At 39.6% G+C, this 27,077-nt stretch overlaps 1 protein-coding gene and 1 non-coding gene across 3 annotated transcripts; one reads left to right on the top strand and one right to left on the bottom strand.

Moving 5' to 3' along the window:
- The first annotated feature begins 1,253 nt into the window (after positions 1-1,253).
- On the top strand, positions 1,254-24,125 carry HHIPL2 (HHIP like 2). 2 transcript variants are annotated; one of them, XM_039341576.1, is made up of 10 exons: positions 1,254-1,699; positions 6,662-7,314; positions 9,963-10,106; positions 11,063-11,394; positions 13,889-14,015; positions 15,683-15,828; positions 17,085-17,166; positions 21,121-21,203; positions 22,695-23,078; positions 23,801-24,125. In XM_039341576.1, the coding sequence occupies exons 1-10, from the start codon at positions 1,328-1,330 to the stop codon at positions 23,803-23,805; spliced, it is 2,328 nt and encodes a 775-aa protein (XP_039197510.1). In that variant the 5' UTR covers positions 1,254-1,327; the 3' UTR covers positions 23,806-24,125. The 2 variants fall into 2 exon arrangements, with proteins under 2 accessions (XP_039197510.1, XP_039197509.1); XM_039341575.1 differs by having other exon boundaries at positions 22,695-24,125.
- Positions 24,126-25,180: 1,055 nt separating this feature from the next.
- TRNAT-UGU lies at positions 25,181-25,253 on the bottom strand. Its single transcript has one exon. It is a non-coding gene; the product is annotated as a tRNA-Thr (tRNA).
- Positions 25,254-27,077: the final 1,824 nt, after the last annotated feature.

Genomic DNA, 27,077 nt, shown 5'->3' with positions numbered 1-27,077 from the left:
ATGCTCCGGAGATGGCAACTGTCCCTCTTCAACCAGCTGCCTGCTAACTTGCCGAGGTCCATGTGGCTGGATGCATCCCAGCACCCATGCGCTCGCTGGCCTCTGTGTGCAGGGGCCAATGGTGTCAGGCAGCAGCCACCCCGGCCCCTGCTTTCCTTGCCCTACAACAATGGCTCCCCCGCCCTGCCTCGCCTTGCTTTGCCTCATCCCGCAGGACGAGCCTCCTGCCCACTGCCCAACCTGCCAGAGACCACCTGGATTTCCCCCAGCTCTGCCAGGCCCCCACAGGCGTCCATCCCCACGAGCAACATCGAGGTGATCACGCTCACCTTGGCCACACCCACCCAGTCTGCCATGAGCACCACAGCCATGTCCACCCAGTGGGCCACACCCACCTGACACCCGGTGATAAATAAGTGTGTTTTGGGTTGCAGTTTGGGTACTTGATCTCTAAAAGGTTCGCCATCACTGATATAGTGCAACCATTTTTTCCAGAGTCAACAGTTTTCTAAAATCAGACAAAAACCAGATATGGCTAGGTCAGTAGGGAACACATGATCTTTTGTTCATGTGATGCCATAGCTCAGCAGAAAAAAAATCCTGTGGTCCCTTTGCTTGACGAGCATCTCTAGCATACAAAGTACTTTGTGTGTACATGTGTGTGTGTGTGTGTGTGTGTGTGTGTGTGTGTGTGTGTGTGAAGTCTGTTCCTCTCAGTCATTTAAAATATATTATTGTGAGGTTGAAATATATTCTATCAATCTAAAATTGTTGCAGTGAGAAGCAATTCCTTAACAAGTGATTAAAAATCCAATTTTGGTTTCAACATGTGTAGGATCAGAGGTGGAGGGGGAATCGTGTTTCTTTATAATTTAGTCTGGCTAAGCTGAAATAAATTGGAATGAGAATGTAACTGATGGGCATGATTCATCTTCCTTCTCGGCTATTTGGCTGAAGTTTGGGAACCATTTGGAACTGGAAAAAACAGATCCTTCCCCCTCCCCCCCCGTAACCATACACCAGACATCCCTGTACAGTTGCAGCGGCTGTCATTCTTCGGTCTGTCTGCCTATCTGCCTCTTATCATCTCAGTCTGGATGTGTTCTTGAATGAAATCTATGGTATTCAAGGGAGCAGATAAGTTCGTGAAAAAGGAAGGAGGGGGGCGTGGAACTGCAAGGAGGCGGACTTGGAAGGTTGCTTCTCAGCTCACTATTAACAAACTTAATGAGACAGGGAGGGATTAGGGTGGATGTGTGCGCCTGCATGCCTGGAAGCAAACCTGAGCAAACATTGGGCTCCATGCTGATGTATCACAGCTTAGAAGATGAATAAACCCAATTATCCAGCTGGACACATATCAGATTCACATGACCCCAGGAAACCTTCAGGGGAGAAAACTACTTTAAGCCTCCACAGTTCCAGGATTTCTCTCCATGCATCTTATTTCCTCATTTGCATCTCCATACTCCTTTTGCACCATGCTGCAGTTCTCCTGGGACATCCCCAGTGCCTGGATTATGGTCCTCCTTTCCAGCCTCCTTTCCATCTGGAGTTTTGCTCTGCCTATGAAACATTTGGCTGTTGCGAGCAAGAGAAGGACAACCATATTGCTGCCAAATACTGGAACATCATGGATTATATTGATCCCCAAGCCCAAAAACTTTGTGGAGGATTCATCAAAGATATTTTGTGCCAGGTAAGGTGTTGGTGAGTAGCTTCATCTTCCTCATGTGCCCTTATGACGGATATGATTGTCAGCTGTTTTGGCCTTTCTGAGAAATGGTGGGAATGGTAATTTAAGAATTTGCATTTAAGGTTCCCAGGAGCATTTTTCTGCTGTAAGTAGGGTGAGCCTACTGAATGAGCATAAATTCTGCAAATTTGCTTTGCGTGGAAATTGTTGTGTTAGTTTTGTTGTATATCTCTCAGAATAACTTGTTTGTGAGATGGACAACTATATAATTTAGACAGACAGATAGATAGATAGATAGATAGATAGATAGATAGATAGATAGATAGATAGATAGATAGATAGATAGATAGATACAGGGCTTTTTTGTCATAGAACGCCCAGAACAGAGTTCTGGCACCTTTTTTGGATGAAACCTTGTAGGGTAGGCAAGGTGGGTTGTATGACGTGTGTGAGTTCCGGCACCTTTTTTTTTTTTTTTTTTACAAAAAAAGCACTGGATAGATAGATACATACATAGATAGATAGATAGATAGATAGATAGATAACCATATTATAATTGAAAGATTCTGTTACACGACTAAGCCAATAATTTAAGGATGACTCAAGGGTAGAAATTTGCCTTCTGATGAATTCACAGTTCCAAGTAAGAAACTGTAGCTGGAGAGAGTAATGTTCATTTGCTCTTCTCTCCAAAAACGCAAAGGCAGCTTGAAAAGAAAATCAGTGCTTATGATTGAACACTAACACCATTTTATTCCATGATAAACAAATTTTTCAAATTTCATAGAGTACTGATTTGGGGTAAGCCTGTTTGGACAGTGACAGCAGTATGATAAATTATATATCTCTATCTATATAAAGCACTCCACCAGAAGCAAAAATGTTCTCAAATCAGTTTAAAGAATAATAATATAATCACCTCTTGCATAATTGGTCTGTCTATCAAGCTTAAGCCTCCCCTGCAAGACAGCTATGAGCTCAGGAAGAAGATTATGGAATGGCATATCCTGGTGATGAAATAAAAAAGATAAATATTGCATTCTGTTAAAGGATTAAGGTGATTATTTCATGTTCAAAGCCAAAAGACCTTTTTGTGGCTTTTCAAATGCAGCCTGAGGTAGGCAGTTGGCAAATGAATCAAATCAACCCACAGACCTTAGTATTTTGGTTTCTGGTTGCTATAAAGGGGATGTGTAGACTGCACTCTTAATGACCAGCAATAGCCATGCTCCTGAAGACAGTCTTAGATCAAACAGCTGGATTCATGCCTCTAGAACAGGGGTAGGGAACCTTGGCTCTTTTATGACTTCTGAACTCCAACTCCCAGAATTTCTGAGCCAGTCATAAAAGAGCCAAGGTTCCCCACCCTTGCTCTAGAACAACTGTTGGAACAGCCACCTTCCACTCTGCTCCCTCCCCACCTTTCCCTGTCTCCCAGCCTGCTCTTTGCCTTGCCAAAATAGCCATTCCACTGGTGTGAGGAGAACAATGACTGTCCCGTGGAACCCTTCCTGGCCTCCTGCCTACAGTATTCATTGATTTATGGGTAGGAAGGGGTTTCTTCTGTCTAAAGCCAAGTGGTTGTGATTTACCATATGCCAGCACTGAGCAGCAAAAACAAAACAAAAAAGCAAAACAAAAAATATTCTTCGGGCTTGCCATTCCTTCATCAATGACCTATACATGTTGGATATATCCTAATGTTGTTAAGTCAGTATAGAATTGTTTTCAGGATTCCATTTTGAATGCAATCGTACAACTGCTGGACCCTACGTTATTGTGATGCTCAATGCAATTTTGCAATTAATGTATAAATACATTTATTATTTATTTGTTAAATTCGATTCTAGGTAGCTCATGGCATAAAAGCAGTAAAATCATTAGAGATCAAATGAAAATGCCAACAAAATAAAATCACAGTTACAAGACAGGGAGGAGGGGAATGGATGGTGGGGGGAGGTGGGATTGGCTCTTAATTAATCAACCACCTCCAGTGTGATACTCCCCCCCCCCCATAGGGCTCTGGAGCCATCTGGAACAGCCAGGTCTGACCTTGTGGAAGGTCAAAAGGATGGGAGCTGATCTCAGGGGATATGTTATTGCAAAGAGCAGGAACCCCCCCCCCTTTTTTTTAACACACAAAAAATGGATGACATAGTGGTTTTCATTTCAGTGCAAAGACCAACTTCAGAAGAGAAATGTTCTAAGCAGCCACAGTTGGAGAGAAAAGGATTAAGCTAAATCTTATTGCCCATCTGTACCAAGTTTCATTAATATCATCTTATAGCTGATGAGTTTGCATTAAAAATCTGCACTTTAAATAAAATACATTTTAATTATGTCACTGTTGGAATCCCTGATTAATTTTCCTAATACAAAACTCTGATGTCAGTAGTCTAAGCAGCCTTATTCATGGTTGTGCTGTGAATCATGCCATTTTAGATTTTTTATCATTCTTGTTACGTCATGGCACAGCAGCCCTTTCTAATTAGGCAGCTCCAAATCTGTTGGACTTCCAAGTCAACTCCCCAAATTTTCAGCCAGTCACTATAATTCCTGAAAGCTGCAGACTAATGTCATTAATGTCTGCAAGGAAAAATGATTTTTAATCTTTTTTCTCAAAGAGAAATCCCAAAGATTAAAGTATTCTGTTTTAAATCCTTCTTGAGTGAAGTGAATGAGAGTAAAATGGAAGATGATCCACAAGAGAGTTTTGCGTCTTTGAAATTCTATCTGACTCTTGAATTCAAGAATGGAAAAATTAACTGGGGTTAGCCTCAGAATGGGATACTTGGAGGGTCCAGCCCTGAAACTTCATCTGGATTTCTTTGATCTACCTTTGTATATCCCTGAAAATCCCTGGTTGGGGTCCTACTGGCAGAAACATCACCACCAGCATGTATAAAAGCAATTCTCCTAACCTTTCAGCAGAACATTTCTGCATAAGCAGGGGTGATTTTTTTTGTTCATTCTGAATTCAAACCAACAGATTAGGATTGTTCTCTAAAGCTTTGATTGATTAAAAAAAATCTGCAGCTATGTGGGAATCTGATTTGAAGACATTCTTTTGTAGGAAAGGAATAAGATGCAGCATACTTAACACCATCTGTATCATCTAATATAAGTGGTTCTCAGGAAGAAAGAAAGGAAGGAAAATAAATAGATGCTCACACAAGCAGAAAGCGTTTTACAGCAGCTATTTAGAACAGGGGTCCCCAACCCCCGGTCTATGGACCAGTACCAGGCTGCGGCATGCCAGCAAACGGTTCGCACAAAGAAACAAAGGCCCATCCACGGGATGCAGGCAGCACACAAAACCATGCTCTCTCTGGTCCGCGGAAAAACCTCTCTCCATGGAACTGGTCCCTGGTGCCCAAAAGGTTGGGGACCTCTGATCTAGAATTACTGTAGCATTTACACGCTGTGACCACTAATTCTAAATTAAAGATTATGTAGTGGAAGCAACTTTTTCAAATGATCAAATGGAATCATTATACAGTGGAAAATGTGGGAATGAAATTTTCATATGCCCAGTTCTTGTTGAGGGAAAATAAGAATAGTAATCAGAACATCCCTTCGATTACCATCTCACATGGAAAAATGAAAAGCAGCAGAGGGGCTGAGTTTTTTTTTTTATTGTTAAGGCAATTTAATTCTTATGTGAACCCAATGAACTGTCTTAACATTAGGCGTACTTAGTCACAGTGGATGTTACTTGTATTCTTTGATATAGAAACAAAGCAGGGACAAGATTTGGAGTTTAAGCAATAGATCATAAACCTAAGGAAATTGTGGGAAAATGGGTATTAATTTGTTCAGTTACATTTTTGCTAAATAAGTAGCAACTTTGTAGGTTTCACTTATTTAAAATTTTCAAATTGTGTGTATTATCCTACAAGTAACATGATTTAAAAGAATGGAAGACCCATACCCACCAATCTCCTCTACAGATTGGGCATTTGCCTGATCTGTATAATTCGAAAATGTTTAGGGTAAAAAGCTTTCTTAGATCTCTTGGCTCAGGCCTGCTGACCTTGATTGCTCATTTGTTGTCTCAGCCCAATCTCTTCAGGAACCCAGATAATTTGCTTTGCATGGAAAATGCTGCTGACATTTCCCATTAAAGATATCAGATAGCGATTGATGGGAAAGAGCACTGTTACCACAAATCATAATTTAAACATGGTAAATTGGAATAAAAGCTTGACTTTAACTGGTTTAATAAGATGGTTTTTAGGTAATTTCAAAAAGGGCTGTGAAAATATAAAATATGTGAGGTAAATGCAACTGCAATTCATTTGCCCCAAACTCTTCAAATAATACATGACCTTTTCTGGAAATCTCAGGTACTGTGCCCACATTAGAGGTCCAAATTTAATTTAATTTATTTTTTTCACTTTTAGCCCACCTAGGATAAATATAGCATAGTTATTTTTATTTTAATCTTTCTCTTCAAATTATTATCTTAATATTTGAAGCTATAGTAACAAATGCTTTCCAAGCAATCAATTTTAAGTTAATTTTTCATGATATTTCCTCACATTATCTCCTTCCCTACACACACACACACACACACACACACACACACACCTGCAATATTGCCCAGCACCTCATGTTTGACTGTCTGCTGAATATAAGTACTGGGCTCAAATAACACATTCTTAATCTGAATGCACAACAGAGAAGTCCAGATTTAATCACCCACGTTGCAATCAATGGGTTAATGACTATTCTACTGTGTTGGATCCAATTTATTATTTATTCCTCCATCCTGCAGGAAAAATTTAGAAATATGTTTAGATAATTGTGTTTCTTAAGAACATGAAGCCCTGCCGATATGAAATGTCTTTATAACTATTTATTCAAATTTGAGTTTAGCAGATTAAAATGATTGAGCAGATGCAAACAGTCACAATCCATTCCATAGCATTTCAGAGAATAACATAATGTTTTAATCTTTAACAGGAATGCTCACCCTATGCAGCCCATCTCTATGATGCTGAGAACCCCCAGACGCCCCTTCGAAACCTCCCTGGCCTTTGTTTTGACTACTGCTCAGAATTCCATCTCAATTGCCGGTCGGCAATCACACTGCTTACAGATGACAGGCACATTCAAAAATGGTGTGAGAAGAACAGGACCCATTTCTGCAACATCTTAAACATTCAGGACAAAGACTATTGCTTCCCTGATGTACTGAAGAACACTGATCTAAATGATAACTTGGGTGCTGTGGTGGCAGACAAGAAAGGTTGCCTTCAACTGTGCCTCAAAGAAGTGGCCAATGGGCTAAGGAATCCAGTGCTCATGGTGCATGCCAATGACAATAGCCATCGAATGTTTGCAGCTGAACAAGTGGGCCTTGTGTGGGTTTACCTCCCAGATGGAAGTAGATTAGAAGAACCTTTTTTAGACATTAAGCAATTGGTGCTGACTACCCCCTGGGTTGGGGATGAGAGGGGCTTCCTTGGGATGGCTTTCCATCCCCAATACAAAGAAAATGGGAAATTCTACATCTATTACTCCTACCAGGACAAGAAAAAGGTGGAAAAAATCAGGATTAGTGAACTGATGGTCTCCACATCGGATGTCAACAAGGCGGATGTAACCACAGAAAGGTAATAACTCCTTTCCTCAACTTGCTTTCTTCCGGGTCTGGAGGATATATTTGCTCATTTCATTTACATAAAATCTTATAAGACAGGATAGACCAAAACAGAATACTAAGACCATGGATAACCCATTTCAAAATAAATAAATCAAATTAAGAACCACTTATACAAATCCTACAAATGCATGTCATCTATTTTTCTGCTGCTAAGCAAGAGAAGTAACATTGTGGTATTAAGCCAAGAACACATCTATCTATGGTGCACATCACTCTTTAGCCCACATCATTTCAGAGCAGTGGTTTTTAACTCTTTGTGACTCTGAATCTCACTAAAACTCTGATTCATAAACAGGTTTTTCTGTTGTTTTTATTGAGGTATGGCATGACTGATGTTTTAGGGTCCTGATTTAGAAGCTGATCAACCAATGTCAGATTCAGAACTAGGGCTGTTCATGAAGGCACAGAGGGGTCAAAAAAAAAAAGGGGTTCACGAAACCATGTTATTTTTAATCCTGAAACCATGCTTGAATATTCCCTTTTCAAAGACAGGGAGAGTCATGAATCCATTCTGAGATAATAATGGCTTATACAGAAGACCATTCAGAGTTTCAATCATACTCCAGAAGCAGCAGCAAGACTGCTATTGCATCCAGAGTTGTGCAGACTAACAGTTTGGATTCAAAATATATAAAAAAACAATACTGTATTTTCCGGCATATCAAACGACTTTCTAAACCATGAAAATCTTCTCAAAAGTTGGGGGTCGTCTTATATACCCAGTCATCTTATATGCCAGAAAATATGGTACATCAAAGCAAGCTCCCCCGTATCCTGTGCCCCATGCTCCTCACCCCTTGGCACGGGGATTGGCTGTTCGGATGAGAGTTTAAGTGTCCCACATAGCCAAATAGCCCTAGTAAAGTGTCCCTCCGAGAAACAGCCAGGAGGAAGGGGCGAGGTTGGAGTGTTGGCGGACCAATGGTGGGAGAGGAGCTGCTGGCAGAGAGCCAGCCGAGTAAGAATGCCCATGTTGGGTCAGTGGTGTGGGCTTCCCGAGAAGAAGTAGCCCCGCCCCCTTGCTGCTGAAGTGCTGCTCAGCACGTGCAGAAGGCCAGCAATTTTGCAGAAGTGTCTGCCCCTTGGGCGGGGATCCTGCCCCTCCCAGTCTAGTGCGGTGGAGGGAGGTGGTGCGAGCGGGGCTTTTTCTCCCCCAGGGAAACCCCCCTGCCACCAGCCTCTGCTCAGGTGGGCAGCAGGAGCAGCTGGTGGGAGCCGGCGGGCTGCGCAGAGGGTGCCACTTCCTTGGGGTTGACCACACCCGGTGCCATTGCGCTGAGCGCCAGAAGCCCTGGGCCCCTGATGGACGGATGCTCAGCATTTCCTCCTCCGTGCTCGGCCACTTCTTTGGCAACCTGCTGCTATGGCTGGTGCTCTCGCTGCGCAGATGACAGAGCGATCCGCCCATGGGGTGTCGTCCTAGAAGCGGTCTGGCAGGCGCCTCCACCAACGGACTTTAGGATGCGCCGCCTTTGCCAGCCACACCCAATGTGGGCAGTCTTGGGGGTCGGGCAAGTGAGACTAGAGGGTGCTTTCAGATGTCACGGAGAAAATAGATCCAAAGTCTCTACCTGTTGGACAGCTGGGCTTGGCTAGCTCTGTGACCCGCTTTCCTCCCCCCTCCCACTCTCCTTTAGTCCTCCTGGATCGGCACCTGGAAGAATGACCTCAACTTCACCATGGAGATCAACAGCATCGGTAACATGGGGGTGTTCAGTGGCCTCTACAAAATGGCAGTCTCAGCCTCCGACAATTCCATCAGGCCATCCCCGCTGCAGGGCATCCAGCACCAGGGGCCCCAGCCCACCTTTGGCTTCACCGTCAACTGGAACTTCTGGCTCTGCCAGAAGGCCAGGATTGTGTTCTTGTGTCTCTGGGGGGGGGGAATCTCACCTCTGATGGTAGAATATTCTGGGGCGGGGCACAGCAGAAATCTTCTCTGGAGCCCAGCAACAGAAATTCTTTGGCCAGTGAGATCCAAATTAGGCTGCTTCCACTGGAACGAGAGGGGCCAGCTAGTCCCATTGGGGTGAGGCAGTTCCTCATATACTGCAAAGTTTCACAAGTGCACCCCCGTGCTTATTATGGGATGTTACCCAGCTACATTTGTCTTCAGCAGATCAGGAACAAGTGATGAAATATAATGAAATGCTAATGTGTTTAGGACTTACATTACTTTTATTAGAAAGTAATATATATTTTCCGGCGTATAAGACGACTTGCTAAACCATGAAAATCTTCTCAAAAGTTGGGGGGGGGGGTCGTCTTATACGCCCAGTTGTCTTATACGCTGGAAAATATGGTAACACTTTTCTTGAAAATTACAATCTGTCTACAATCATGGAAGCATAGATGCTGATAGACATTGTGTCCTGACCCAGATTTTATCATGTGCCTCTGATCAGCAAAAGAATGCTAATATCCTTTCTTTGTTTAGTGTAAGAAAAGTTAAACAAAAGCACTAAGTTGATAAGCTGTTGTAGATAATGCTTGAATAAATAATCTACTTGCAAAGAATCCTTGAAAGTCATCTAAGGCATCCAACTTTATCTGTTTTTTCTTCTTCCCCTTGCATATTGTTTCTCTTTTCTTCTTTAGGAATCTCTTAGAGATTGAACAACCAGCTGCAAATCATAATGGCGGAGAGATCCTGTTTGGGCTAGATGGTTACTTGTATCTGTTTACTGGAGATGGAGGGAAAGCTGGGGACCCTTTTGGTAAATTTGGAAATGCTCAAAACAAGTAAATATATTCACCTTTGATTGCATTTAAATGTGAATGGTTATATGGGAAGTTTGTTAATATAAACAGTTCAATAAAGTTAATTGTTGTAACTATTGTAAATTAATTTTTATTGAACTTTACTTTTAATATTGAGAGCCAGTTTAGTGTATTAGTTAACCCATCAGGTTAAAAACTGGGAGACTGTGAATTTTAGTCCTGCCTTGGGCACAAAGCCAGATGCATGACCTTGGGCCAGTCACTTTCTCTCAGCCCTAGGAAGGAGGCAATAGCAAAAGCCTTCTGAAAAACTTTGCCAAGAAAACTTCAGGGGTTTGTTCAGACAGTCTCCAAAAATCAGATATAATTGAACCAAAGGGGGAAAAATCTTTCTATCAGTTTTTAAAACCAAAGGGGGAAAAATCTATCAGTTTTTAAAACTATTTAATAAAACTGTTTTAAATATTATCCATAAAATGGCAAGTGTGCGCCTTTCAAGTAATTTTGCAATTTATTAATATAAGCTATTAAATAAAGTTACTGGCATATGCTAATAGTCTCCTATAACAGTGGAAAATATTTATCAGAACATACTGTATATTCAATGCATGGTAAACAAACAGACAAACCAATTAGATTTCTTAATATACTGCTCACATTTAAATAGTATATTGTAAATATTAGTATTCTGTATGTGGAGATGAAGCCTTGGCTTAAGATTTCATTCAGAAGTTGAGGAGTTCCATGATGAAATAAAAAATAAACCAAGATTTTCTCTGCTTCCCAAACCAGAATAAATCTCTATTGACAACTACTCTTCACAACTACTGTATTATTTGCTGAGTAGTATATTATATTATTTCATCTATAGTAGTTTAAACCAAACCAAACTGCTTATCCATTTTTAACTTTTTGTAGACTTAAGTTGTTTGTCCATGCCTTGAACAGTGCCTTTTTATGTCTTGGTTTTGTCTTAGGAGTAGCTTGTTAGGGAAAGTTTTACGGATTGATGTGGATGGAAGAGGTCCCCAGGGGAAGCCCTACCGCATTCCCAATGACAATCCATTTTCCTCGGATCCCAAAGCTCGCCCTGAAGTCTATGCATATGGTGTGAGGAACATGTGGCGCTGCTCTGTGGATCGTGGAGATCCACTCAGTCAGAAGGGAAAGGGACGAATTTTTTGTGGAGACGTTGGCCAGAACAGATTTGAAGAAGTGGATATAATTATTAAAGGAGGGAACTATGGTTGGAGAGCCAAGGAAGGATTTGAGTGCTACGACACAAAACTGTGTCAAAATTCCTCCTTAGGTAAGTATTAATTTCATTGTGAGTTACATAATGACAATAAGGTTATTCTATTCTATTACAACATATCAGGGCTTCCAATAAAATGTACACCAATGTGTAGGCATCTATAGCAGCTTACTACTTACATTAAAACAATAAAAGCAGTGTTACGGCATGAAACCTTTCATGCATGCATATAACATCACGATATACATATAAAAGGGATGTGTGAAACCACTTTCATTATTTTACAGTTCTCCTTCCCCCCCTTGCCTGCTTCTTACATTCTGCTGAACCTGTTTTCTTAGAAGAAAATGAAGGCAAGGCTCAACCTATTGCTGAAAACAGACAAAAGAAATAACTAATCAAAAATAGACATACGTAACTCCACATAGGCAATCATGGCACCACCTACATTTAAAAGTGTTGCAGAAAAGGCTAACCTTCACCAATGCATGGCCCTATTTCTGCCAGCCTGATCCAAATAACAAGTAGCAATATCCCCAAACTTGCCAGTATTTGCTTGACACAAAGACTCATAGAATGCAAGATATAGCACCAGAATATTAGAAAGTGGGTGGGACTATGTGTTCTCCAAATTATAAAAAAAACCTAGTTAGCATGTTTATGTGTTGCTAAAAAAACCTGGCATGGAGCATATAGTGGGAACAGTCTATCAGATCAAAAGTCTACATTAAGCTATCCATTTCCTAAGAGATGCAGGCATCCTCAGGATGTGTTGTGGAGTTGTGCCACCAGTTCCGCCTTTCTACCAAAAGGTGGATCATGCAGCTTGTAACCATATGTTGGTTTGGGGATTTGGCCTTCCCTAGACTTTCTCTGCAGCTAAGATCTTTACTGAGTTTCTAAATGAATGTGTTACTTCTATATATGTCAATCAAGTGGAAAACCCTGCCTATAAACATTACAATGTTTTGTTTACCTCTTAAAATAAATGAGCAAACAAATAATCTTTAAATAGATATTTGGACAGGCCTATTATTTGTAAGACTGTTTACATACTATGTTGCAGTTATAGTTGGGTCAAATGACAAGTGCATTAAGAACACTTAGTGTACTTAATCAGGAATAATATCAGGCAAATAAATTTTCTCTGAGCAACACATAGTAGAAAACAATACCTGTATGCATGCTTACTGCTCAGAGAAATGTGCTCTATGCCAGAGGTTCCCAACCTTTTGGGCACCAAGGACTGGTTACATGGAGAGAGGTTTTTCCGCGGAGTGGAGGGGATGTGGTTTTGTGTGCTGCCTGCATCCTATGGATGGGGCTTTCCTTGTTTGTTCAGACCTGTTGCTGGCATGCCATGGCCCAGTACTGGTCCACAGATCGGGGATTGGGGACCCCTGCTTTACGCTACTATTAATTGTGTACCCTGAAAGGACCACTGCCCTGTTTCTGAGATACTATTCTCCCAATAAACCTTTCTTAACTTGGATTTGTTTTGTATAGCTATAAATCTTGAGGTTCATCTTCCTCTGCAGAAGTGGTGCTGGTTTAGCTATTTAAGGATTGACCCAATGGAAATTTAGATTCTTATTAGTAGATACTAATCAGAGGTTAACACTGACATTGCTCTTGATCAAGATACAGAAGGATCTTGACAGACGTGAACATTGAGTGCTATCTAACAAAATGAAATTCAATGGAGAAAAAGGTAAGGTTCTACATTTAAGCAAGAATAACCAAATTCACAGGTATAGTATAGGTGCTCAATAGTAGTAACTGTGAGAGTGATTTCAAAGTCCTAGTGGACAATCACTTAAATATGAGCCAGCAGTGTGCTGTAGCTATCAAAAAAGTCAACACAGTGCTAGGCTGCTTTAACAGAGGGATAGAATCAAGATCACGTGGTTAATACCATTTTACAGTGCCTTGGTAAGGCCACACTTGGAATACTGCATCCAGTTTTGGTCACCACAATGTAAAAAATATGTTGGGACTCTAGAATGAGTGCAGAGAAGAGCAACAAAGATGATTAGGGGACTGGAGGCTAAAACATATAAGGAACGGTTTCTGGAATTAGGTATGTCTAGTTTAATGAAGAGAAGGACGAGGGGTGACATGATAGCGGTGTTCCAATATCTCAGGGGCTGCCACAAAGAAGAGGGAGTCAAGCTATTCTCCAAAGCACCTGAAGGCAGCACAAGAAGCAATGGATGGAAACTAATCAAAGAGAGAAGCAACCTAGAACTAAGGAGAAATTTCCTGACAGTTAGAACAATTAATCAGTGGATTAACCTGCCTCCAGAAGTTGTGAATACTCCAACACTGGAAGTTCTTAAGAAGAGACTAGATACCATTTGTCTGAAATGGTATAGGGTTTCCTGCCAGAGCAGGCGGTTCAACTAGAAGTTGTTACTATTATTATTACTACTATTACTACTACCACTACTACTACTACTGTTGTTATTGTTGTTATTATACATTTGTTCGCTTCTTTTTAGATCATCAGACAATTTTAGTTGAGTAACTTCTATTTTTTTTTTAACAGAGGATGTACTTCCAATATTTTCTTATGGACGTTCTGTAGGAAAATCAGTCACTGGTGGATATGTTTATCGAGGGTGTGAGTCTCCAAACCTCAATGGCCTTTACATCTTTGGTGACTTTATGAGTGGGTAAGGAGGACAGTTATTTCCTTTTACTTTTAAATACACTAACATGTGTAATACACGAAGGACAAAGTTTATTGGTCACAAATAAACGTTATGATCAGATAAAATTCTATTTATCTTGCCTGAGTATGCAAAACATTTGTTTCTTTTTGACTGTTCTCAGTGTTGCCCATTATGAAAATTATTTATTAATTAATTAAATGTATATAACATCTATCTCACTGTTGAGGTGAGATAATTATGCTTATTAAATTCTGCAATTCCCATCAAATTTCAAGCGGTTGTTTATCAGCATTTACTTCAAACTATCCATTACAGACAGTCTGAAAAGATGGCTGTCCAAGCTATAGATCTTTAGCACATTCAGCCCAAATATGTATCTGGGATTATATATTTGATGATAGTTACCATTAGGTAAAAGCCAGTGACTAGCAAAACATCAAAGTACAGGAAGTGACCATGGTAGCGAAGTTCAACATCATCTTTCTAAAGGTCTTCTTCCTGTTCTAACTGCTGTCACTGTGTACATAAAGTTTTATCACCTAGTTTCTGACAGTTCTCATCAGGCAGTGCTATGTCTCAGTTACAGACATTCAGGTAACCATTCCTTCAAGACAGAGAGAATCATCAGAAAATGAATGTCCTTCCCACGGGTACAAAATCATGGATCTACATCTAAAAATCTACATCATAGAGTCAGTTCTGATAGGGAAAATACATAGAAGTTACTTAAATGGAATAGAGCAATAGATGGCAACTTATTGCCCATCACATCTAACTCACATCATATCTAATTAGTATGTTCAGTAGTCAAGGCTAATGGGAGTATTCTCTAATAGCGTCTGAAGGGTCACAAATTCCCAATTTCTGGTGTAAGGATCAGTAGCTACCCAAAGAACTTGAGGTTCCAAGGGGGGCAAATCAGGAGACTCAAACGGAGGCTTCCAGGTCAAACAGAACCTTATTTGGCCAATAGAAGTTGCTGGGTGGAACACTGTCTGAAAGCACTGGTGGCTGCGTTCAGAAGTGTCACACAGTGGTCAGTTAGGCACTTCTGTTTATATACAGATAACAACCAATCACAAAGTGACACTTATTGGCACACAGAATGTTGATCAATCATCTTTCATTACTTTCCTGCTTTTTCCCCTGTCTCTGGGTCTGTATACGTGATCTTCCTGCCTTCACAAAATGGCATCCCTAAAACAAGCACAGTGTACAGAAGCAAAATGGCGGTCATTATGCTAATAACAAGAATAACCTTTTCTACAATCCCTATACTGGGTAATAGAGAAATATAGGAAGTGACTTATATTGAGTCACAATATTGATCCTTGTAACTCAGTTTTGTTACACTGAAGTTCTAAACAAGTTTAAGCTTTTAGATGAAAGTTTTAAAGACCTTTTGGGTTTTTTTTAGAGAGGCTGCGGGTTGAACCTGGGATCTTTTTCATGAAAGCAGATGCTCCAACACGGACCTATGGCCTTTCCTAAGTGAATGCAGTAGGGTGTGTGGCTCAGGATCACCAAGGTTTAAATTCATTTCTGCTTGAATTAAGAAGGGACCCTCATTTTGTAGATATTGTATGTACCACCATTATTTTTTAAAACTTCAAACTATCACGGGATTGCAAAATAAAAATAAGGTTTAACTTTCTTTCCCCATTCAGTCGACTTATGGCTTTGCGGGAAGATGAGAGAACAAATACATGGAAGAAACAAGATATTTGCATTGGTAGCATGAAAGCCTGTGCTTTTCCAGGGCTCATTAGTTCCTACAGCAAATTTATAATCTCTTTTGCAGAGGATGAAGCAGGTAACCTGTTTCTTAAATCTTATTTTCCAAATCTTAGAAAATAGAGGATCTAATTCAAAGAAGTATATGATTAGTACAGGGATACCTCAGTCACTATCTTGCCAAAATTGAATCTGCCATCTGGTCCGAAGCAATAGAGATGATCTGCTGGGAATCCTACCTGCCATGACAGATTTATGGGTGGAAGATAGAGGATAGGCCTTTTCTATAATAATGTCCATGCTCTGGAGCAGATTTGACAAAGGAGTTAAAACAGTATTATTTTACTAAACCTTTGGCTTGAATTTATTGGGTATGTATGCATCTTTTTATTTAATTTTTATTTACCATGCTTTCTGTTTTATTCTTGCTTTCTTTACTGCCAACATGTTTTAATTGTTTGGGGGCAGTCTACACATATTGTATATATTGCATGTAATTAACTAATTAAACTTGTTCTGCATTTGTGGTGACTTTCCAAAGCATATCTTTGGTCACAGACAACATTTTTGAATAGATGGTCATGCTTGAAAGGTTTAGAACTTGCTGTGGATGCTCTCACAAAATGGCTATTGCAGGAATATTTGCAAAATTACTATTGTGACCAGTCCCCCAAAACCATTTATCAGAATGCAACCTGTTAGGTTGCTCCTGCCAAGCCTTTGGGTCTCACAGATATATTTTTAATATGCTAATTTACCTATGTCTTGTTTCCCATCAAATAGGCATAGTCCCAAAGTCTTGAGCTTCAGCTGCCATCTAATTTACTTCCTAAGGATGCCAGTGGGCTAATGTGAGGCACATAGCTCAACCTAGAACCAAAGATTACACTTGAGGCTGATACTGTATGCCACTTTCCCATTAAAATATGCTTTTAAAAATTAAAAGTATCTTTAAAAATTTAAAGTGAGGAGCAGATGCCAAGAAAAATGTCTGGTCATTCATGCTGCATAGTTCTACACAAAATAGAGCTTTGTTCTTGCTTGTATTAAAGTAGAGGTGGGCAGACATGGCTGACTAGCAATCAATAAAGCCAAATCAACTATATTTATTATTTTACCAATAACTTAAAACCTTCCAGCTTTATATCTGCCAGAAACTGCAAGAACAGGAGTTGGAAAGAAAGACACTGGATGGCTATAGTACTCAGCTACCTTCAGCCTTGATATGCCTATAACGTGAGCCAGCCAAAGGAGAAATTACATCCCAACAACCAATTCAGTCTTGTCCAAAGTAGTCCCATTACTAGTACACATCCTTCCTTCTGTTTTCTCCAGGTGAACTTTATTTTATGGCTACATCTTATCCAAGTGCCTATGCACCACGTGGCTGTATTTACAAATTTGTGGATCCAGCAAGGTTGGTACCTCTTCCAAGATGTTGAAACTTTTTTCTTGAGCTACTTTAAAAGAAAAAAGAAGAAAGAAAGCATCTGTAATTGCTTAGACACTCTCATGAATCCATCTGACTTCAGTTTCATGAATGATATCTGTGGATGAATTTACATTATTGATAAGTTACTCTTTCTTTCTTAATGAAGGAGTGCACAACTTTTATTTGTATGTTTTTTTTTCCTTTGCAGCTGGGAAAGCCTTTTCTCCCCTCACAGAGTAGGGAATGGAAGAGATTAAAGCCATACAGTATTTCTCAATAAAGATGTGTGGACTTCAGCAGCTGGCTGGGAAATTCTGGGAGTTGGAGTCCACACATTTTAAAATGGCCAAGGTTGAGAAACGCTAGATTAGAGAGCACTGTCTGTATTAGTCCCGCACTGAAGCTTCCTGTTACTACAGCTGCTTCTCTGTAAAACAAAACCTGTCAGAAAAAGCCGTCTAAGACTAAAAATGTGAAAACAGATGAAACGTGTTTAGTTATAAACTCTAATTTATACTCTAACAACCTGAAAGATTGTTTCAATGATCTCAAAAATAGCTTGTTTAAAGGGCCTGAACAAATAATTTGTATAGACCCACAACAAAAGCTTTATTTTCTCTGCTCAGAAGTCAAATGAGCATCAGTTCATGTGTGTGAGGGTATGTGGTGAAATCTGTAATATTTTAAAAAGCACCCTATTTAAAAATTATGGGTCACATCAATATATGTTCAACATTCTGCTTTTTCACCATCCTGGTCCATTTGTCATTCTAACCCAAAAGCAAAGAAATTATATTAGTATGACATATGAGTCATCCCATACTGTTGATGTTGGTTAGTTGTCTCAAAGAAGCACTTAAGGCTGCATTAATTGACTCGGCATCTCTCCTCCTACCAATCCAGAGGAGTGTTTATATTTCCATTAACATGGAAATAATAGTAATAGTAATAATAATGATGATAAGGTGACCAACCGTCCTCCTTTAGGGAGGACAGTCCTCCTTTTGTAAGTTCTGTCCTCCCTCGAAAAGTGTCCTCCTACATGTCCTCCTTTTCGATATTTGAAGACTAATCTGCAGGGCTTTTTTTTTCTCATAGAACGTTCAGAACGGCGTTCTGGCACCTTTTTTTTATGGTTTTTTTTCAACTTTTATATGAGCTGTGCTACTCCCCCTATTGCCTTTCGAAAGCCAATAGGAATTGCTGCTGAGCGCAATTTTATTTACAATATTTTTTCTTCAATTTATTTGTGTCCTCCTTTTCATTGTAAAAAAGTTGGTTACCTTAATGATGATGATGGTTCAAGTAATCAGTGCTTTAAAAGAGGCAAGGTGATAAGCCTGGGCCTGTCCTCCAAAATCTGTTTAGTTCATCTCTCTGTGCATCTTGTTTTCATCACTGGAAGCTATCATGTTGTTCCAGTTCTTTCTGTTCTGTCTTGTTCTTATTTTAGAGGATAGTTTTATCCCAGCCAATGCCCTCCAGATGTGTTGGACTCTAATTCTCATCTGAAGCAAGTTATAGTCCAACATATCTCACCAAGTGCCAGTTTAGGGAAGGCTGTGGTAAGCAAAACTGGTCATCAAGGAAAGTTGGCCTTCAGGAGACTCTGCGGGACTGACAGCATGGAAAGCAGGCAAAAATATATCTTTCCATTCCATGTAAATTAGGCGTATATTTATTTTAAAATGGAGAATTACCGTAGAATTTGTCTGCAACTGAGGAACAAGTTTAGGACAAACATGAAAACTCTATTGATAGACTTGAAGTGAAAGCATTGGATATATTCTCCACAAGAGCAAGCCGCAGTAAGAAAAACAGCAGCAGGGGAAAAAAAGCAGAAAAAAAATGATCTGCTGCTAGTTTTATGAAAGGATAGGAAAAAATGAACATAGGAAATGTAATTTACAGTATTCTTTGAAAAAGGGAAGTATTTACATAGGAAATTTCAGGACTGGCATTTGAGCTATCGATTTCAGATGATTACAGGCAATCATTGTTTAATGAACATTTGCAGTTACAACGTTAACTTTATAACCAATCCTCACATTTACAGCCTTTGAGGATCTGTACAGCAAAGAAAAGCTGAAGTAAAATAATAAACTCAGCCAGGATTTCACTTAGCGACTACCTTGCTTGGCCTCCTCGACATTATAGTAGCCCATACCTGTTACCATTGTATGTCCCAACTTTACTGAGAACATAAGAGAATACACTGAGTTGCTGGTCACAATTTTGGTCACTAAAAGAGGACTACCTGTATGTACAAAGCAAAACTAGCATGCTGAGTCTATAGTTGAAGCTACTGGTTTTCTTGTGGAAAACAAAAGGACTTTTACGAATTCCAGAGGGTTTAGCAGAGAGATTTATTGCGCAGGTTCAGAAGCAATGAAGACCAGCAATTCTGAACCCTGAGGGCGGGTTCAAACTACAGTTTTATACTTTTCATTTCTCAGGAACAAAGGAACACACATAGAAATCTACACTGTAATACATTAGATTCATTTCTCACGGGCACACAATGGAGAATCTGCTACATACATTGTATCTGAATGCAATGCACATTTGGTTAGTCACATATTGCTAACACAGCATTACTCCAGTAATTATGCAGACACATCATTATTTTAGTGATTTTTCATTATTATTATTATTATTCCACATTATTCTACATTATTCTACCTTAGTTTTGCTTTTAAATATGCCATAACTTTGAGTTGTTTGGATAGGAATTGTATGTATGCATACATGTATTTTAGGGTATGTGAAAACCTTTTGACTAAAACCTTTGAAAGAAGAAGGGATCAACATTGTTCATTCTATGCAATTGGCATCTGTTGCACATATCCGTACATTTAATTGATAGTAAGTGTATTCTCTTATGTTCTCAGTAAAGTTGGGACATACAATGGTAACAGGTATGGGCTACTATAATGTCGAGGAGGCCAAATATAGGATTTAAACCTGGGAGAGAGAGATGTGGTCCTTCAGAAGTTGATTTATCCCTTCCATCATCCCATGTAGGCCAAGGGTTAGCCTCAAGGCCTGGTTTCCTTTAAGAGATGTGTGTCAACCATGATTGTCAAGAAGTACTATGCATTGTAACTATGGAAACCCACTCTTTGATGGTGAGATGTCATGTGACAGCTCTTTCTAGCCACTTCTGGGGGCACTTGTTTTTTTCAAAATAGGCAGATCTCAAAGGAGGTTTATTTTACTCAGGAACTTTTTCAATCATGTTTATACAGTATACCAGCCACGGGTCTACCTTCCCTTTTTTCCTGTAACTATTTTTTTCTGACAAAAAATCCCCCAATTTTCAAATTCTTAATACATTTTGTGGCTGGATTAATATAGTTACTGCTGTAATATGGTTTGTCTTCCTTTTGGCCAACCTATCTGTCTGGGTTTAAAGTCACAGTTAATTAGCAGAGCATGGAAAATATACAAAAACAGCTATGATCTCATTGGTAGATTATCTAAATGAGGAATAATGTCCATTTTAATTAGAAAATATATCAACAAACATCCTTAATTAAAGCCATTATTCTGTCAAGGAAAGGATTAACATCAGGATTCAAAACAGGGCATCTAGAAAAGGGTCAAAATGGCAACTGCACTATTGAAGTCCACCCTTTTTAGGTATGCCTGACTTTTTTGATACTATCCTTTGGGCCCCATATTCAAAAGGAATAATAACTTTAATAGCAAAAACTACAAAATGTCTTTTTTGCATTTAAATTAAATTCATTGAATACAGTTATTACCTTCTTTGCATTTAATAATTTTCCTGTTTGGAAAGATCAAAAAAATCTGCATCGACTGCACACCTTTGAATTACTCAAAAATTAGGTAGCCCCCTAGGATAAAAAAATCGAAACTCTTTATCCACATTGTGATGCCCAGATGTATTTTTTTGTGATCAAATTTGTGTTTTAGGAGAGCTCCACCAGGAAAATGTAAACAGAAGCCAGTTCCAGTGAAAACAAAGAGCAAGCGGATCCCATTTGTTCCAACTGCAAGTAAGTCAATAAGATTTGGGTTTGCTCTACTGTTTATTTTCACTATGTAATAGTACAAATATTCAGACATACTGAAAGGAAAGATTTATTCAGCTTTCAACACTTTTTTCCAGGTCCCAAGAAGTCAGTTCTTCAGCAAGAAATTGTACATTGTTTCTGTTCTATTGCCATTTCTTTCACATGATCCCTTGTCCAGACAATATAGTTGGTCAATGATTCGTGTGCTTATTTACTGATAACACGATAGCATGATTTGGTAGTGCTTCTTAATTTGTGGTAGATATATCATTGGAAGTAAGGAAAAATAGTTCAGGGTAGATGCAGCTTTTCTTCCCAAATGGGAAAAAAACACTGGAAAGGACAGAGGAGAGCCGAGATGATGGGCAAAGTTACTGATCTCTAATCAGATCCAACAAAGCAAAGGGAACTGAGCATCTTCGCAAGTAATTCCTGGAAACCAGAACTGGAGTAACGTCTGGAGCTTTTGAGTTTGAGAATCTAAATAATTAAATACATTTCCCTCAACTCTAAAAAGAAATTTTCTGACAGTGAAAACAATCAGTGGGATGACTTGCCTCCAAAAATTGTGGGTGCTCCAACGTGGGAGGTTTTTAAGAAGAGATTGCACAATCATTTGTCAGGAAAGGTATAAGGCTTCCTGCTCGAGCAGGGAGTTGGACTAGAAGACCTCCAAAGGTCTCTCCCAAAACCTTGGTGTCCTATGTTATTCTTTCCTTAGGTTTGTTCATTATTTAGTTGTAGGTTTTGGTTTTGATACAAGGAGATACTGTTCTCAGAATGACAAACACTTTCCGTCCCATCAGCTCTTTTTTTTAAAAAAGTGATAACATTGTCATTAGTGGCACTGCATTTTAATGTTCTTAAGTCTTACCTTAACTGATAAATATAATAAAGAACTAAACAGCTTTCTCCCTCCTGTTGGAAAGATTATCTGGTGATGCAAATATCTGTGGTCACATCACATGTTGGTATGGCTGATATGTCTTATTTCCTTTCTGGACTTTTGTTTTAATTATGTAAGACCTATGTTGGAGCTTACACTATAGTCTTCTCTGGAAATATGTCATTGATTTTCAGCAACTATATTGCTGAATTTGGGGCCAAAATAATGAGTTTGAGGGTCACAGGAAATCATGGCTTTGTAGACTATTTGTCCACATTAAATGCTTGATTTAGGCAATACTGTTTGCTGATTTCCTCCCGTAAAGTTGCACTTTTACCCCCAAATATCTACAGATATGGGCACGGCATTTAAAGATGTTTATAAGTTCATAAGTTTCTTTAATCTGCTACCCAGATCAACCTTTCAAATATAATGCCTATGGTTGAATGAAAACATGATCTTACCTTCCACTACTTTTGCAAGTAAGGGAAAAATATGGGAGGGGTGTATTGCTTGCTTTTAGGCAGCATTTGTAACTGGTCAATCTGCTAAGGTGAGTTATGACCTTTTAAACCATATTTTCTCAGAGACTGTGCCTGAACTGATCAAAGAGCGCCTTGCAACCCAGTCTTCCAAAACAGTTGTCCGTTCTACAGAATGTCCCCCGGCTTCTTCTGGGCAGAAACGGAAGAAGCCTGCATCTCATAGAAAATCTTTGACTCATGGCTCAGCAACTCCTACACGGTCTGGTAAAAAGCCGCCAACAGCACAGCAACCCAAAGGCCGGGGTTCCCAAGCCAAATTTGGTGGGCGAACACAAAAGGAGAAAGCACCAGTTATCTCTGGAGCAAGAACTCAGCCCCACCAGAAGAGAAGATCACAGTTATCTGGAGCCCTGAAGAAACCGTCACCATCTCCAAAGCTGAAGTCAGCAGCTAAGGAGAAAACACTGAAGAAAGGAAAGAAGAAAGGTAGGATCAGTGCAAGAAGTACTGTTTGAACATCCAAAATGCTTCCAAGAATCAAGAGAAGGGAATCTGGGTGGGATTGCCAAGTGACTCATTTTACTTTCAAGAAAGTGAATCAGACTAGCATATAGATTTTATACAAAACATTTTAAACCTGAATCTACACAGCTTTTCAGCTACTGACCACGCCAGATATGCTACATACATTTAAACGCTTAATTGTTTAAATGTTTACAACTGGGAGTTTAACCATCCCAGATGTTTTCCAGTTTACTGCTCTGGACAGGTCTTTCTCTGAGAATAGCTTAATGAATTTGAGCAGGCACTCTAGTGAGCACTTACTACAGTCCACCAAAAATATAACTGTATCATGAGAGAATGGATTTGCTCCCTTTTTCTGAAAAAAAACAGACCCTTGATGACTTCCTTGGAAAAAGCATCCCTAAGAATACAGGGAGCTGCAGTTTAAGAGCTCGTTTTTGGCAAAGGAGGAAGGGCTGAGCAAATGAGGAAAGCTGGTTGTATCTCAAGAATGAAATCTTCTGATTTTTCTCCTAAAATGTTTGCATTTTTACAACAGAAATCAAAATGACCAAATGCTACTCAATCTTTTAAATTTCAATGATGCCAACCCAAAAATTGAATTTTTAAAATGAGCGATAGCATACAGTCCAAGAGTTTTTAAAAGGTTTTTTCTCTCTCTCTTTGTATTCTATTAAATACAGACTGAACAACAACAACAAAAAAAGGAAGTGTTTGTGGTTTCTGTGAGACTATTGCAAGAATATAGATGTTAATCAGAGGAAATTTTATACATCAAAATCTTCTCCATCTCTAAAATGCATGTCCCTGTTGGTTTCCATAGTTACAATGCTCTGGATTTCATCTCTCTCACCTTCTCCATGCTGGTGCCTCTCAGATGTGTTATAGCAAAACTCCCCCAATCTTGGTTACATTGCTAATATATGGGAATCACAACACAACATCCATGGAGGAGACTTTGCTTTGAGAAGGCAGATTGCTTCTATATGCTAATAGAGAATTCCCTGTTCAGGTATTGAGCCTTATTAACCAGTCTAATGTTGCTCAGACTATCTGCTAATTTGTGAAAGGGGTGTATGTGTGTTGGTGTTGGTGTAGTAACCTCAAATAACCCCATAAAAGAAATGCAGCGGGAGAAATAAAGAGAGCACAGTTGTCTGTCAGTCTGAGCTGAAACACCTCCTGTCCCCCATGTTGTTGCAGTCCTTGTGTGACCATAGAATCATAGAATAACAGAATTGGGAGGGGCCTTGGAGGTCATCCAGTCCAACCCTCCCACCCAAGCAGGAGACCCCCCCACCACCTCAAACAACTGACTTGTCCAGTCTCCTCCAAAAAACCTATAGCGATGAAGCACCCACTGGATGGGGAGCAGGAAGCCTCCGATATAAAACCACCAGGAGCCCCGGATAGCTGACTTCAGACCCAGTTGCTTTCTGAACCCACCATACTTCACTTTTTCCATAACAGCCTGTAAGAGAAATTGGACTCAGGGATTCGGGCGGAATATAAATCTGACTAATGAATAGACATCCAAATCCTGTCTGGGCGTCACGGGAATAGGGGATGGTAGGCTAAGCATTCCAACTGTGTGCTCAGGAGGCTGATTTTTTTTTTCTTGTTCCACATAAATCTTTCTCGGCTGCCATTGCCTTTTTCACCATATTCCTTGATCAGCAGCCCCACCTGCTGGTCCTAATGTGGAAAGACAACTTACACCACATATTTTATACAACTCGCTCACTTCTTATTGTTCTTCGGACCTAACATTCACTTGGGATCCTAGCTGATTAAGCATCATTTTTGCGCACGAACAGTCGTTCCAGGCAGCGCCCGATTTCAAAATATAGAATAAATCAAAATGTTTTGATTTCACCCGCACCAATTAAGCTATTTGAAAAAAATCTCTTCGATTGTCAGTATTTTGCAATCAGAAATTGAGCATGTTTGTGGACAATAAAGCTGTCATCGACCTTAAATTTCTATATTGAACGTGTTGTGTTAAATTGCACACAGAACACTTTGAAAAAACAACACTGAATAAATGTTTAAGAAAAATGCTAAGGCCCCAGCGAGGATCGAACTCACGACCCCTGGTTTACAAGACCAGTGCTCTAACCACTGAGCTATGGAGCCACCTATCATCTTGGCTTATCTAGATGAATGGTACAGTACTGTTCTTCAAATATGTTCACTCATTCCATCGATTTCTCTAAATCGATGATATTGTGAAGATTGAATTAATTCCACTTTTCAGCCAGAGATTTGAGACCGTGCTGGATAATAAAGTTTACAGAGACAAGAGGACTTCCGGCCTTTTATGTGCTGTAACATGAAACCATTTCATTAAAAACAGGAATAAATACTCAGCAGGAAACCAAGAACGACTAGGTCTGTATTTCTGGAAGATAAAAACATAGAAGTACATAATATCAGAGCTATTTATGACACTTTATTATTATGTATGGGCAATCTACAGTTAGATTCATAGTCTAAGACGAGTGGAAACTTAATAATTCAAGTCCTAACCAAGGACATAAGAATTACTAAGGCAATGTCTAAGAATGTTATAAGCAGTTCCAAGCAGGATTTGTGTGTGTGCGTGTATTCAGGTGTGATAAATTCAATATTTCCACATATTGAGACGCCCTTGAAGTATCGCTCTGAGGACTCCAATCACTGTTGGTGTAACAACGGATTTCTTTTTCATAAGTGTTCAAGCTCAATCTGCAGGTATCAATTTTTTTTATTTTTTCCAATTGCTTTTTCTTAATCCTAGCATCATCTGGAATGAACCAGACTTTCCTCTTGTCAATATCAGGCATATCACAAACAGGATGCCTCTCTTTTTAGATTTTAAAGTCCCACAAGATCTTAACCAGGTCATTTCCCAAAACCTTCCCAATGTGATGGTGCCGGTAGGTTTCACTACATTGAAATCTAAGCCTCGGGCAAAGTTTCCAATAAATAATTCTGGTAACTCCGTCATGCTGCTGTTTGTAGTCACTTTGTAAAATTTTGCTGCAGCTACTGATCAAATGGTCAATTGTGTCAATTATTACAAAGGCAACATTTGCTGTTTTTGTTACATGTTGAATTTTCACTTTCATGCAGTTAGTTAACAAAGCTTGTTCTTGAGTTGCTAAAATGAAGCCTTCAGTTATTATTAATGTTCGGTGCACAGTCAGCCACATGTTTAGACTGAGTTTGGCAGTCTAAGCCCTTCCCAAAGACCATGATGAGGATGATTTCAATAACAGCAGAGATCAATTGAATATTTACTAATGCATATACCTGTTCTCAGATATCGTAAGATGCTGAAGACCTTAATAATGTGATGTGGAGAAGAAGCAGAGAAAGTTGCAGAAAGTTCTGGCAGCTTCTCTGCTTCCAGTGCCTCCCTAACCCATTGCCAAGGGTGGGGGGAGGGGACAGGAGAAAATGAGTTGGGAAAAATCATCTTTTGCCTGATTTCCCCTTACAGGCGAATACAATATATGACTTCAACTCACCTCAGATATTCCTAGAATAGTGTTTCTCAACCTTAGCAACTTTTAAGATGTGTGGACTTCAACTTTACCCAACTTGCCTTTACATATTCTCTCTGAGGCTGCAGTGGGTGTAGTCATGACACAGCAAAGACATTAACAAGAGAGGAGGCATAAGTTATGCTTCTTTAGAAAGAATTATTTCATAAAAGTGGGAAATTATCCCTCTTAAATATGTCAATTAACAGGGGACATGGCAGGGTGTGGTAAAAAAAATAAAATAAAGATGGTGTCCACCATGGTGCAATCAAGCACCACTGTGATCATCTGGGTTGATTAGTGCTCAACTTTACCAACATGAAAGGAAGAGATCTGGGTATAGATCCTTGATTTCTCCTACAGCTGGAGATCTCTTGAGGTCTGTAAGTCACAGATTGCTCACTCCTAGGCTTTAAGTACCAACTAAGCTGTA

This window comes from Crotalus tigris, unplaced genomic scaffold, assembly GCF_016545835.1.
Source record: "Crotalus tigris isolate CLP2741 ecotype Arizona unplaced genomic scaffold, ASM1654583v1 scf7180000017771.5222438, whole genome shotgun sequence".
Lineage (NCBI taxonomy): Eukaryota > Metazoa > Chordata > Lepidosauria > Squamata > Viperidae > Crotalus > Crotalus tigris.
This window is presented reverse-complemented; position numbering and strand designations above follow the sequence as displayed.

Bases quoted from the DNA above. Each gene is read 5' to 3' on its own strand.
- HHIPL2 (XM_039341575.1), top strand. From the start codon at position 1,328: ATGAATAAACCCAATTATCCAGCTGGACACATATCAGATTCACATGAC. The intron at 1,700-6,661 runs GTAAGGTGTTGG...AATCTTTAACAG, and splicing joins TCAAAGATATTTTGTGCCAG to GAATGCTCACCCTATGCAGC. The intron at 21,204-22,694 runs GTAAGTCAATAA...ATATTTTCTCAG, and splicing joins CCCATTTGTTCCAACTGCAA to AGACTGTGCCTGAACTGATC.